Source organism: Oncorhynchus tshawytscha, linkage group LG28 (genome assembly GCF_018296145.1).
Source record: "Oncorhynchus tshawytscha isolate Ot180627B linkage group LG28, Otsh_v2.0, whole genome shotgun sequence".
NCBI lineage: Eukaryota > Metazoa > Chordata > Actinopteri > Salmoniformes > Salmonidae > Oncorhynchus > Oncorhynchus tshawytscha.
Window position 1 is genome coordinate 8047895 of NC_056456.1, and position 14467 is coordinate 8062361.

Below are 14467 nucleotides of genomic sequence, written 5' to 3' on the forward strand. Positions count from 1 at the left end.
GTTTTGTAATGCCGTGATTCCTAGACTTCCAGGGACTAAGCAATGTACATATTTCTTTGAGAAAAAAAAAAAGACAGAAAGAAGAACCTGTGTTCACTTCACTTCCGTCATTGTATAAATTCAAGGTGGCTTTGCAGGGGAGCAGACTGAACGACGAAACAAAATAGCGATGACAGCAATAGATGACTGGTAAACCACAGAGGATGCAGGGCAGACATACACATTGTCAGAGATGCTATCAGCACAATCATGGGAATGGGGATGGGTTCATTCCAACAGTTAAGAAATAAACTAAGAATGAGGTCAGAAAAGCAGGAATTCTTTATTAATCAAAAAGGTATATTGCTGAGGTTTCCCCACTGAGTTTTGCCTGGTCTGGGCTCTGCCAGAGATTCTCTCAGTGCTGGGCTGACGTAGGCAGTGTTTGTCTCTCGCCATCTTACGCAATTAGCTGCCCCCATCAGGCCAGCACTAAGAATAGATTACAGAGCAGGTGAGTCATAGCACAGGGAGGGAGGAGAGGGGGCGCAAAAGAGAGAGCAGAGGAGATGAGTTGGAGGGATGGAGAGAAGGGGAAAGAGGGGGATGGAGGGCAAAGGAGATAGCAGGTAAGTCAGAAGAGAGAGGGAAAAAGAGGGAGAAAGACAGCAGAGGAAAGTGCAGGTGATTCAGACCAGAGAGCAAGGGAGAAATGGAAAGATGGAGGTGGAAGAGAGGGGGAGAGAAGTTTCCAGGGATGTGATCAGGGAACAATAAGACAATCAGAGGGGAAAAAAGGCTAGCAGTGCATCTTTTAACACACAGATGCCCGACAACATATTACTCCAGTTTTTCCGTGGTCTGAAGAATCCCATTTGACATTTTCTGATCCCCTCTTCAGTTTTAAAGTTTCGAATCGCCCTCGATCTCCCTTCCCCCTCCATGGAAATGTAATGTTCCCACTAACATCGTGTTGGTATGAAATAAAACCAAAAGGGTAATTCATATGTATAAATAAAACCCTGCAGTATAATGACCATGTGCACCGTCAGAAAAGAAAAAAATGGGAGCCAGACAACAAATAGGGTTTGGTTGGGACATGTTTTACATAAATAATTAAAATATTTATTGAAAAAAAATCAAAACAAAACTAATGGAAACAAAACACCCCCCCGCCAACTCACCATCCGCGGTGGTTGTCAAGGTTTTCGTCCATTTGTCTGTCCTTAACCAAGTAGTTTTCCTTACTCAAAGCTCCGTACAGCATGCAGTTTTACATGGGTAGCACTATCATCATCGTCATCATAGTTTAAATATATACGTGTTCTTTATCAACGTCATTCTTTTTACACATGTGCATCTTTAAAAACTGCAGTTAGGTTCTGTAAAATAAAAGATGGTCTATAAACTAAAACAAACTGGGGCAGGACTCAGAAAAGGTGGGTCTCACACGGCCAGGCCACGCCTCTGGGACAGCCAGACAACGGAGGGAGTGAAGGGAAACACAAGCACTTCACACCAAGACCCTCGAGGGTAGTCTCTGAGCAGTCTCCATTTCTCTCCTTCTCCCCCTTTCCCGCTCTCTGTCAAGCGCATGGCATCCTTGAAGAAGAGTTTGTAGCCGAATGGTTCAGGAGGAAACGTGGGGCACCGCATCAGCAGGCTTCTCTCACCATTGCCAAGCACTCCAAAAACAGAAGGACGGGAAAGATGAACCTGGGAGGACAGAGAGAGAGCGTTAAAGAGAGGAAGGGCAAGCTTCATGTAGTTCATTTTATTGTACGAGACTATGGCATGACAAATAGGATTATTTATGACATACGGCGACTTAAAAAGGATATTTAAGGGCACACTTTTCCTTATATGAGCATCAAAGGCTTATTTGTCAAACCCGCACGCACACACAAAGTGATCGAGACTTCCCTCTGCCTCCAGCAGCACACAGATAAAGCAGCTGAATGATGGCAGACCCTACATGGAGAATGAATAGGGGTTATTTAGGAGAGAGCCGGGCAGGCAGGATCACAGAGAAAATACAGCTGACAGGGAGAGAGGTAGCGACGGACAGAGAGGGAAACAATATCCTGCCTGCACCCCACTCCATCTAGACCAACGTGAGTCATCTCTGGAACAAATTAATACAGACACTGCTGCACATCCTACCAAGTAGCTCTGCAGTCTGTGTTTGTGCCCCCCCCCCCAGCACAAATGTCTCATTCACAATTCTCTCCATCACTCAGAGGAGTAAATGCTTTTTGAGAGAGTGCAAAAAATATTACACCTACCACATCCAGAATGACATACCCTTCTCACCAGGTGGGTTGTTGAGGTGCAGTCATTGCTGTTTGCAGTTGGAGAGCTTGCGTATCTTGCTGGCTGTGGATACTCCTTTGCGGGAGGGGTTGGATGAGGACGAGGACCTGCACTCTGGCTTGGCCTTGCTCTCTGTTCCATTCACACAAACAGGCTTGGCCTGGGCCCGGCTCCGATCCACCTCACCCTCGTCTAAGTCCTCCTCTGGCACCTGGCCTGTTGGACAGAGAGAGAGAGAGAGGGAAGAGAGACTGGTCAACACAGAACACCGTGACAGTCAAACACATAGTTACAGACACACACACAGAGAGACATATTACAGACCAAGAGCGCTTCTCGTTGCAGCGCATTGTTTTGTAAACAGCCGATAGGCATTTTCCTAATATTTGAGACTTGTTTTATAGATTTTTTTACTTGTTACATTCTGAAACTGTCGTAGTTGTACTGAGACACGTAAAACTATGGAGGCCCATCCCCACCACAAAAAACATTAAAACTATTTCATCATACAAATAGGACATGTTTTTTTATTTTGTAACATTGTGTGGTGATTTCAGAGGTGGCAACACAGGTCCCACAGAGGCCGGGGGATGGGAATAGTTTTTCTAGGGCCCAGAGTTTCCTGGTGTGGTACTAGGCTAAACTAACAAACTCAGGACCCTAGCTGTAGGGTATGACATAGTAATCAATCAGCTGAAGAAAAAAAACTGATGGGCTATGATGGGACCAGATTATTTGTGTAATCAGGTCATATGGTTTTAAAAATTACTTGCTCATTCATATGAGATGAGTAATGTAGGGTATGTAAACATGATATGAAGTGACAGTGTTTAAAGTGGCTAGTGATACATTTATTACATACATTTTTGGAGTTGAGTCAGTATGTTGGCAGCAGCCACTTGATGTTAGTGATGGCTGTTTATAGAAGCTGTTTTTCAGTATCTCGGTCCCCGCTTTGATGCACCTGTACTGACCTCGCCTTCTGGATGATAGCGGGGTGAACAGGTAGTGGCTCGGATTGTTGTTGTCCTTGATCTTTTTGGCCTTCCTGTGACATCGGGTGGTGTAGATGTCCTGGAGGGGAGGTAGTTTGCCCCCGGTGATGTGTTGTGCAGACCTCACTACCCTCTGGAGAGCCTTACGGTTATGGGTGGTGCAGTTGCCATACCAGGCGGTGATACAAACCGAAAGGATGCTCTCAATTGTGCATCTGTAAAAGTTTGTGAGGGTTTTAGGGGCCAAGCCAAATTTCTTCAGCCTCCTGAGGTTGAAGACGCGCTGTTGCGCCGCCTTCATCACACTGTGTGTGTGGGTAGACCAATTCAGATCGTCAGTGATGTGTACGTCGAGGAACTTGAAGTTTTCCATCTTCTCTACTGCGGTCACGTCGATGTGGATGGTGGCGTGCACCCTCTGCTGTTTCCTGAAGTCCACAATCAGCTCCTTTGTTGACGTTGAGTGAGAGGTTATTTTCCTGGCAGCAATCTCTCAGGGCCCTCACCTCCTCCCTATAAGCTGTCTCGTCATTGTTGGTAATCAGGCCAAATACTGTTGTGTCGTCTGCAAACTTAATGATTGAGTCGGAGGTGTGCATAGCCACGCAGTCATGGGTGAACAGGGAGTACAAGAGGGGGCTGAGCACGTAACCTTGTGGGGCCCCTGCGAAGAGGAGGTGTTTGTTTCCTACCTTCGTTTTTAGTCGCAGTTTGCTTTTACCACATGTAATGATTTTCAAAATATTGATACAAATTTCAGCTACATCCGTTGCTGACAGGTGTATAAAATCTAGCACACAACCCTGCAATTCATAGACAAACATTAGCAATAGAATGGCCTTACTGAAGAGCTCAGTGACTTTCAACTTGACACCTTCATAGGATGCCCCTTTTCTAACAAGTCAGTTCATCAAATTTCTGCCCTGGTCAACTGTAAGTGAAGTTATTGTGAAGTGGAAATATCTATGAGCCACAACGGCTCAGCCTGCGAAGTGTTAGGCCACACAAGCTCACAAAATGGGACCGCCGAGTGCTGAAGAATGTAAAAATCATCTGTCCTCGTTTGCAACCCTCACTACAGAGTTCCAAAACATCTCAAAGCAACATCAGCACAAGAACTGGAGCTTCATGAAATGGGTTTCCATGGCTGAGCACCAGCACACATGCCCAATATCCCCATACACAATGCCAAGCGTCGGCTGGAGTGGTGTAAAGCTCGCAGCCATTGGACTACAGAGTGGAAATGGCCCCTTAGCTCCAGTGAAGGGAAATCTTAACGCTACAGCATACAATGACAATCTAGACAATTCTGTGCTTCCAACTTTGTGGCAACAGTTTGGGGAAGGCCCTTTCCTGTTTAAGCATGACAATGCCCCTGTGCACAAAGTGAGGTCCATACAGAAATGGTTTGTCGAGATCGGTGTGGAAGAACTTGACTGGCCTGCACAGAGCCCTGACCTCAAACCCATCAAACACCTTTGGGATGAATTGGAATGCCGACTGCAAGCCAGGCCTAGTCGCCCAACATCCGTGCCTAACCTCACTAATGCTCGTGGCTGAATGGAAGCAAGTCCCCGCAGCAAAGGGGGACCAACTCCATACTAATGCCCATGATTTTGGAATGAGAGGTTCGACGAGCAGGTGTCCACATACTTTGTCATGTAGTGTATTATTAGATAAAGTCAATCACCGCCATTCAAGTTCTCTGCGGCTCCATTGAACAATTGGATTTTTGTAGGTCATCATACTTCAGTGGCAGGGAATACGGCGGTTATATTATCAGTCCCTTTGTTGCCAAGCAAGACTTTAGCACTAGGTTTAGGTCCTCTTAAGCCATTATAACCAAGACTCAGGAAAGATGTGTATTTATTGATTTTCGAGTATAACAACTGTCCAAACTGTGAGGTTTGCCCAACCTACAAAATGTCTTTAGTGCAGTAAGTTAATGGAGGTACTATGTTATATTTCCAGTTGAATGGTCCCCCCGAGCTTTGAACGTTTAACAGTCTAAACTGGTAGCATCAACTTAAAAAAGGACATGGTTAAGCCCCGTCTTTGTGGCATACAGTATTCGAAACACTGAAACATGTAAAGAGATGGCTGCAACACTGTTCCCCCAAAGCCTTTTAAAAACAAACTATAGGCACTTGTGAAGTTCTGATCTATTTTGCTTCCTACTGACTGTAGTCTATCCTCCATCTGAACTCCCCATGCCTTTCCTGAGCCCGCCACCAATCCATGTGTGTGTCTGTTTCTAACTCGCTCCCTCTACTTGGCACAGGGAAGTCATATACAGTGTCTTCAAAAAGTATTCACTCCAACTATTTCCACATTACTTTGCGTTACAACCTAAATTTAAAATGTATTAAGTTGAGATTTGTCACTGGCCTACACACAATACCCCAATAAAGTGGAATTATGTAGGGCTCCTCCCTTCTTACCTGGCACAGTGAAGTCCTGAGTGTAGATGATTGTGTCCTCCTGGTCGTAGAGCTCGTCGTCGTCCTCCTCCGTGTACCCGTGCAGGTCCTCCAGGTAGGGCACCACCGTCATGCTGCGCCACACGTCCCAGCTCTCCGCGCTGGCAGGGATCGGCACCGGTGGTTCTGTTGGCGGGTGTTTTTACGTACCCAGCTAAGGGCAGAAGGCAAAGTGGGTGGGGGGAAATTGTATGACTAGTTACTAAACACATCTTGGCAAAAGGTAAGCCAGTATAGCCCGATACCTCTCCAATAGGCTGACTGACATGTTTGTATCACAACTTAAGTCAGTTTTCCTATGCTGACATTTAGCTACATTTTAATGCAACCCAACCAGATATAGAAAGTGTATTTCATGTATGCTTCACTGCTTATATACCCAGCACCATTCTGCTATAAAGAGTTTAAATGAGGCACCATCAGAGTCAGTTGTGGAGAATGTTTCAGCAGGAGGGCTACTGAGGGGGTGATTAGGGTTTCTTTCTCTCGCCCCGCTTGTTCTCTCCCTAGGGTTACTTTTCTTTCCCTTTCTCACGCACTCTTTTTCTCTCCCCAAATTGCAAGAGGGCCAAGGACCCCCTTGTAGAAAAAGGATGACTTATTAGTAACCATGGAAACTGAGTCAAAGTCATTGGAGTTTATTGTCAGAATGCACTTTGAAAATGCTTCTCTCTTCTGGTCTCTTTCACACACACAGAAAAGGAGAAAATTGATTTCAGCTTGCCTGTAGACCAGCTAGTGTTGAAATATTGAATAAAATGATACTTGATCTTACTCTGCCGATTGTCCGTGGTGTCGGTCCTTCAGCTGCTAGAAACGTGAGGAAATATCTACAAGAAAGTATTGTTTACCTTTTCAGAGCACCGGTACGAAAGAAGAAATTGCAATAACCTGGAACATGCCCAAAACCAAGAAAACATCTGCAAGACTTCAGTGAGTATGCATGGTTCGCATGCGTGTACTTCAGTATTGTACATGTGTTTTGCTTATGACTGAAGGCACATCTTGATTGCCACACACATAGACCCACTTTTGAAATCGGTGTAGTATTACTTTCCTGTTGATATATTGATCTCAAATTTTGACCAGCTGAGGGACCAGACAATCAGATTAAGTTTAAATATAATTTTATTAAAACATCCGTTACAGATAAGTTGAAGGCACATTTGGTAACTAGACTTCAGCATGCTTTGGCCAGCCTCTCTCCCTCTATTCTCTCCCTCCATACCGTTTATACTAGAAGTCGACTGATTAATCGGTATGGCCGATTAATTAGGGCCGATTTGAAGTTATCATAACAATCGGTAACCTGCCTTTTTGGATGACGATTATGGCCAATTACATTGCAATCCACGAGAAGACTGCGTGGCAGGCTGACCACTTGTTACGCAAGTGCAGAATCAAAAGGACCTTGTGGCTGCAAGGAGCCAAGTTAAGTTGCAAGGAAGCTTTAAAAGTATCTAATTAAAAACAAAACAATGAATTTTCACATAATCACTAGTTAACTACACATGGTTGATAATATTACTAGGTTAACTAGCTTGTTTCGCACTGCATATTATCAATGCGTAGCCTGTTAATTTATCATCGAATCACAGCCTACTTCAACTTCGCCAAACGGGTGATGATTTAACAAAAGTGCATTTGCGGAAAAAGCACATACATTGCACAAATGTACCTAACCATAAACATCAACGCCTTTCTTAAAATCAATACACAAGTATATCTTTTTAATCCTGCATATGTAGTTAAAATAAAGTCATGTTAGCAGGCAATATTAACTAGGGAAATTGTGTCACTTCTTGCTTTCTGTGCAAGCAGAGTCAGCAGCAGTTTGGACAGCCTGGCTCGTTGCCAACTGTGTAAAGACATTCGTTTGCCAGGATTTTACATAATTATGACAAAATTGAAGGTTGTGCAATGTAACTGCAATATTTAGACTTACGGTTGCCACCTGTTCGATAAAATACGGAACGGTTCCGTATTTCACTGAAAGAATAAACGTTTTGTTTTCGAAATGATAGTTCCTGGATTTTATCATATTAATGACCAAAGGCTCATATTTCTTTGTGCTTATTATATTAGAATTAAGTATATGATTTGATATTTGATAGATCAGTCTCACTGAGCAGTGGTAGGGAGCAGCAGGCTCGTAAGCATTCATTCAAACAGCACTTTACTGCGTTTGCCAGAAGCTCTTAGCAATGCCTGATGCACAGTGCTGTTTATGACTTCAAGCCTATCAACTCCCGAGATTAGGCTAACAATTCTAAAGTGCCTAATAGAACATCCAATGGTCAAAAGGTATATGATATACAAATGGTATAGAGAGAAATAGTCCTATAATTCCTATAATAACTACAACCTAAAACATCTTAACTGGGAATATTGAAGACTCATGTTAAAAGGAACCACCAGCTTTCATATGTTCTGAGCAAGGAACTTAAACATGAGCTTTTTTTAAAATGGCACATATTGCACTTTTACTTTCTTCTCCAACACTGTGTTTTTGCGTCATTTAAACCAAATTGAACATGTTTCATTACTTATTTCAGACTAAATTGATTTTTATGTATTATATTAAGTTAAAATAAAAAAGTGTTCACTCAGTATCGCTGTAATTGTCATTATTACAAATATATATATATATTTTTTAAGTTGGCCAATTAAATCGGTATCAGCTTTTGTTGGTCCTCCAATTGGTATCGGCGTTGAAAAATCATAAATCGGTCGACCTCTAGTTTATACTTTCCTAGCCCACTGATAAATGTTTGTTGATCTATTTGTATGCTAAAATATTCTGTTTTCATGAAGATCTTGACAACATAGTTGTCAAGTAGGCTATTCTACAAATATTTCCGTTACGGCCAGTATTGCATAGTGGAGAATTCCAGCTTTCCAATGGTGTCTGAATTATTTCTCGACACCAGATTTTCAGCACTTGAGACAGTTTACAATCAGAGTATGCAGCATTGGTTTCATCAACTGCACACTCGTAACAACTGAGTGTCTGCCATTTGCAGTTATACAAAAGTGGTGGTGGAAGGTTTTTTAGGACATCAGCCATGACAATGATATTAATACATGCTAATAGCTAAATAGTTAACTATCAAGATAACCAGCCAAACTACACAACGTTTTGAATTTGTTATCTTGATAGTCTGTTGTATATCATTATTTTACCTGCTACTGCAATGTCTCTTTCGCTCTCTCTTTTGGCAATGGCCCACACACAGGTGATGCACACACCATTACTTTTTCATTGCTGACCAAACATTTGCTATAACTGGTCAACTAACTCACTAACTAGCAATGAATATCAACAAATGTGCACACTTTGATCTAGACTAACTGACAATAAAACCCATCTTGCAACTTCATATCATTGAAAGACCGCTCGTGCCTATCAATGCTGGCCTACAATAATTCTACTCCGATAAGCTCTGGAGAGATTGGGAGGACAGTGCGCAACACATTGCATCCAGAGGACACTATGATCGAATTGTGATTGGAGCAGCCTAATTGTTTGATATTGTGATTGAGTGATTTATTTGATTTGTTCATTGTGACAACTTAAAATCTATAATTTGCTTGTCCCAAAGAAATTGTACTTTCCCTGGACAAGTGTTATTGTCGAGCCTGCTTATTGCATACTAATAAAAACAAAGATCTATGACTTCTCGGTTTCTAGAGTACCATTACTTGTTTATTTCATTTCGAAGCATCTAGACTGCACCATAAAGTGTGCTAACATTCCTATTTTCTGAAGAAGATATCTCCATTTTATATCTGAACTCTCCCCAAGGCAAAAAATCTAATTGTCTGAGGTTCTTAGAGAAACTCATAGCTTGAGATGTGTGATATAAAGTGCCCATCCCTTTGCCTCCTCAGGTCTCAGGCAGTCTGTCTTTGATGCTGGAGCAGTAGAACCAGAGAACCACAACAGAATCATTCTAATTCTCTGTGTGGAACACTAGAACAGTCTGGATGAACAGTGACAGACTTCACAGCATAGCTGAGGGCAAAGAGGGCACATGGACTGGAGTATTTCAGGGTCAATTCCATTTCAGTTCAATCGAATCAGAAGATGAATGGAATCGAACTGAAGACTTGGAAGGTGTCATTTGGGCTATTTTCAACATGGATTACTTCAGTCACTTACTTGTGTTGCCGTATGTGCTGTATTGAAAACCTCTTGACGGGATCATATTCAAGCATTCCTGGAGAAGACAAAGAAGCTAAATGTAAGAACACAGGAGTGGAAAAGGGAGATGAAAAGGGGGAAATAGGAATAATTATAATACAGAGGAAGAGTACACATTTACAGTGCATTCGGAAAGAATTCAGACCTCTTCCCTTTTTAAACATTTCCTTACGTTACAGCCTTATTCTCAAATGGATCACACACACAATACCCCGTAATGACAACGCGAAAACAGAATTATACATTTTTGCAAATTTATTAGCTTATTTAGATACATTTTCAGACCCTTCGCTATGAAACTCGAAATTGAGCTCATGTGCATCCTGTTTCCATTGATCATCCTTGAGATGTTTCTACAACTTGATTGAAGTCCACCTGTGGTAAATTCAATTGATTGGGCATGATTTGGAAAGGCACACACCGGTCTATAGAAAGTCTCACAGTTGACAGTACATGTCAGAGCAAAAACCAAGCCATGAGATCGAAGGAATTGTCCTTAGAGCTTCGAGGCAGGATTGTGTCGAGGCACAGATCTGGAAGAAGTTTGGAACCACCAAGACTCTTACTAGAGCTGGCCCGCCCAGTCAAACTGAGCAACTGGGGGAGAAAGGCCTTGGTCAGGGAAGTGATCAAGAATCCGATGGTCACTGACAGAGCTCCTCTTTGGAGATCTTCAGAAGGACAACCATCTCTGCAGCACTCCACCAATTAGGCCTTTATGCCAGAGAGGCCAGCAGGAAGCCACTCTTCAGTAAAAGCACATGACAGACCGCTTGGAGTTTGCCAAAATGCACCTAAAGTCTCTCTGACCATGAGAAACAAGATTCTATGGTCTGATGAAACCACGATTGAACTCTTTGGCGTGAACGCCAAGCGTCACATCTGGAGGAAACCTGGCACCATCCCTACAGTGAAGCATGGTGGTGCCAGTATCATGCTGTGGGGATGTTTTTCAGCAGCAGGGACTGGAAGACTAGTCAGGATCGAGGGAAAGATGAACTGTGCAAAGTAGAGAGAGATCCTTGATGAAAACCTGCTCCAGCACGCTCAAGACCTCAGACTGGTGCTAAGGTTCACCTTCCAACAGTACAATGACCCTAAGCAACAGCCAAGACAATGCAGGAGTGGCTTCGGGACAAGTCTCTGAAAGTCCTAGACTGGCCAAGCCAGAGCCCAGACTTGAACCCGATCAAACATCACTGTAGTGACCTGAAAATAGCTGTGCAGCGATGCTCCCCATCCAACCTGACAGAGCTTGAGAGGATCTGCAAAGAAGAATGAGAGAAACTCCCCAAGCTGCCAAGCTTTTAGCGTCATACCCAAGAAGACTTGAGGCTGTAATCGCTGCCAAAGTTGCTTCAACAAAGTACTGAGTAAAGGGTCTGAATACATATGTAAATTAGTTTTCTATTCTTAATACATTTGCAACCATTTCTAAAAACCTGTTTTGATTTGCCATTATGGGGTATTGTGTGTAGACTGATGAGGGAAAAAAAAACAATTTAATACATTTTAGAATAAGGCTGTTAGGTAACAAAATGTGGAAAAGGTCAAGGGGTCTGAATACTTTCCGAATGCACTGTAGGCCTGCCTAAGTTACGGTATTAAGACTAAACAGGATGGGCTCTTAGGCCTACCGCCGAATTTGTGAAATTGTTGCGTGAGGCTCGGCGCTCACGGGATCAGTAGGCCATTAAAACAAACCACTCAAACAGGCAACAGAAGCAGGATCTGTCTTACTTCTGTAGATATGGATGGTTTATAAAGCCAGGCACATTTAACAGTTAGGCTGTTGATTACAGACCTAATTAAGTTGGGGTTTCCTCTCTCCTCACTGTTCTTAGACAATTAAGTAAAGGGCTGTTTTCTCATCTCCCAATTCTGCTGCTGCTGCTTCCACCGCATCGTTCTCAACGCCAATATGCTGGGTAACTTTGCTATTTTGCACTTGGCAACAAGGTCTAGGAAAAGGCAACAATTTAACAGCACACTGATGTGTGTCAGAACAGCAACCACTATCCAATGCGGGAGAAAGCGCATGTTATAAAATAATATTGTTTTTATTTTGTGTTGCACAATTGTTCGTACATAATCACCACATACAATTTCAATAGCACATCTCTTAGACTGATGGACTGTGCCATCCCCATGGCCTCCACTCAGACAGGTGTCTTGTACACCATGATTAATATTTAGTTTTTTCTACTACTGCTTGACTAAAAGAAATCTCGGTCGACCAATAGCCTATCAGCCAAACAAACGACCAGCCGACAAAATGGGGTCGGCCCTAATCTTGCACATCCCTACTATCCATCTCTCTGTCCTTATTACTGCCAAAGCAAGGGGGGAGGGCTATCCGAGGACAGAATGACAACGATGAACTGCTCATAATACAAATATTATGACAAAAAAGGTCAGACTAGAGCATCGCAAAATGTGCACAATGCTGCAATAAATGTGATAATATATAGTGCCAAAACATTTATCAACCTACACTAACACAGTCATTCCAATTAGGTCCCAAAAAATAACTAATGCTTTTTCAATGCCATAGCCGTGCAGAGCTATCAGCATGACTACGTTAATGGGTTCTACTTTCTACAGGTTGGGGGAGGTACGCCATGTGTGCTGATGGCTTTCATGGGCGTGCTGAAGGACACCTTTTTGCCAGGCAGCGAGTTTATTTTAGAGACGCTAATTGCAGGCTGGCTCTTAGAACTGGGCTGCGTCACCATACACACACACACACACACACACACACCACTACATACACACATATCTAACATACAAGCAGGCATGCGCACAGACACGTCAAGAGGAAATGGACAGTCAGCTAATGGTGGTCTGCATTAATGACAGTGCTGACTAGAGAAATATCAAACCAATTTCTATGACTATTTTTAAGCTTGCTTTGACTAAAAAGAAGTTTAACAAAGGGGGAAAAAAATACTTCTGTTCTGAATCTAGTCTCGTTCACAAAATGTGTGTGGGTCTTTTGCGAAAGCTATGATGAGCTTGCAGACAAACCTCATCTGCATCAGAGATAAACCTTTGACCTGTCCTACACTACCCATTGCCATTAAATTAATTGCCTAAACCCTTCAATATCAATCAGATCAACTTTGAATGTCAGAGGAAAACACTACTGTATACGCACGCACACGTGAACTTACACACACCCCGGGAATGAAATAATTTTGAAGTATCTAGACTGCACCACAAGGCGTGCTAACATGCCTCTTTCTGAAGAAGATATCTCCCTTTTATATCTTAAGTCTCCAAGGCCAAATCTCATTGTCTGAGTTTCTACCATATGCGTAGTCCACTTCTGTTCCTATGTCATTGGAAAGTGATAGCGGCAGGGTTGTTCAGAGGAATTTCAATAGAGTGTATGATAGGTTACAGGCCTCTGATGCAGAGGAGACAGATGGAGTCAAAGTCATGGTGCCATCTACTGGTCAAGCTCAGAAAATACCACAGGGCATTTCTCAATGTATTCCAGTGATTCCCCTAACACACAATGGTGGCCAACTCCTGTCCGGGATAGATAGCGGGTGCAGGCTTTTGTTCCAGCCCAGCACTAACATTCAATTTTAGGCCATCAGTAGTTGAAATCGGGTGCATTTGAGTTGACCTGGAAGAAAGCTCTCACTTTACATGACCGGAGTAAGCCACTGACTGACCAACGGCTGTGTAAAGCCTCAAGCTAAATCAACCTTTAATTCAGAAATGGTCTTCATCATGGTCATCCTCACCTTGCAGTAGGTCTGACAGGGCAGGCCCGCACTCTTCTGGAACACTGTAGTCTCCCTTCCCAATGTTCTCAAATAGCTTATAGATGTTGTCCCCTTCAAACGGATAAAGACTCGTTGTAATGTTGTATCTACGGCATAGAAAAAGGGAAATAGGCAAGACATCACATATTATGAGTTTGAGACTTCATATCTGAGATCTGTTAACTTGCATGGTCTATGACCTGGTATAATTACCTCTCAAAATGATAATACAAAGAATGCCGTTGAAAATACACAGTGTAAAAAACATTAAGGACCCCCCCTGCCCTCAGAACAGCCTCAATTCATCAGGGCATTTGTATTTACTAGGGATCCCCATTTGCTGTTGCCAAGGAAGCAGCTACTCTTCCTCGGGTCCAATCACATTAAGGCACTTACACCACACATAAAACAAAAGACAAACAGTAAATCATAACAATATTACACCACTACAATATAATACCACTGTGCGTGTGCTAGTGTGTGCTTGTACCAGTGTGTGTCTCTTCAGTCCCCGCTGTTCCATAAGGTGTATTTTTATCTTTAAAAAAATTAATTAATCTGATTCTACTGCTTGCATAAGTTACTGGATGTGGAATAGAGTTTCACGTAGTCATGGCACTATGTAAAACTGTGCGTCTCCAATAGTTTGTTCTGGACTTGGGGATTGTGAAGAGACCTCTGGTGGCATGTCTTGTGGAACATGCATGGGTGTCAGAGCTG

At 42.8% G+C, this 14467-nt stretch overlaps 1 protein-coding gene across 1 annotated transcript in view; it reads right to left on the bottom strand.

Moving 5' to 3' along the window:
* Positions 1 to 303: 303 nt before the first annotated feature.
* The window catches only part of LOC112226590 (serine/threonine-protein kinase STK11), a 46525-nt gene continuing 32361 nt past the window's right edge, over positions 304 to 14467 (bottom strand). Inside the window, 6 exon segments of the mRNA XM_042307644.1 lie at positions 304 to 1695; positions 2284 to 2508; positions 5729 to 5911; positions 5914 to 5921; positions 9930 to 9987; positions 13727 to 13854. Coding sequence (XP_042163578.1) covers positions 2315 to 2508; positions 5729 to 5911; positions 5914 to 5921; positions 9930 to 9987; positions 13727 to 13854 — 571 coding nt within the window. The 3' untranslated portion in view covers positions 304 to 1695; positions 2284 to 2314.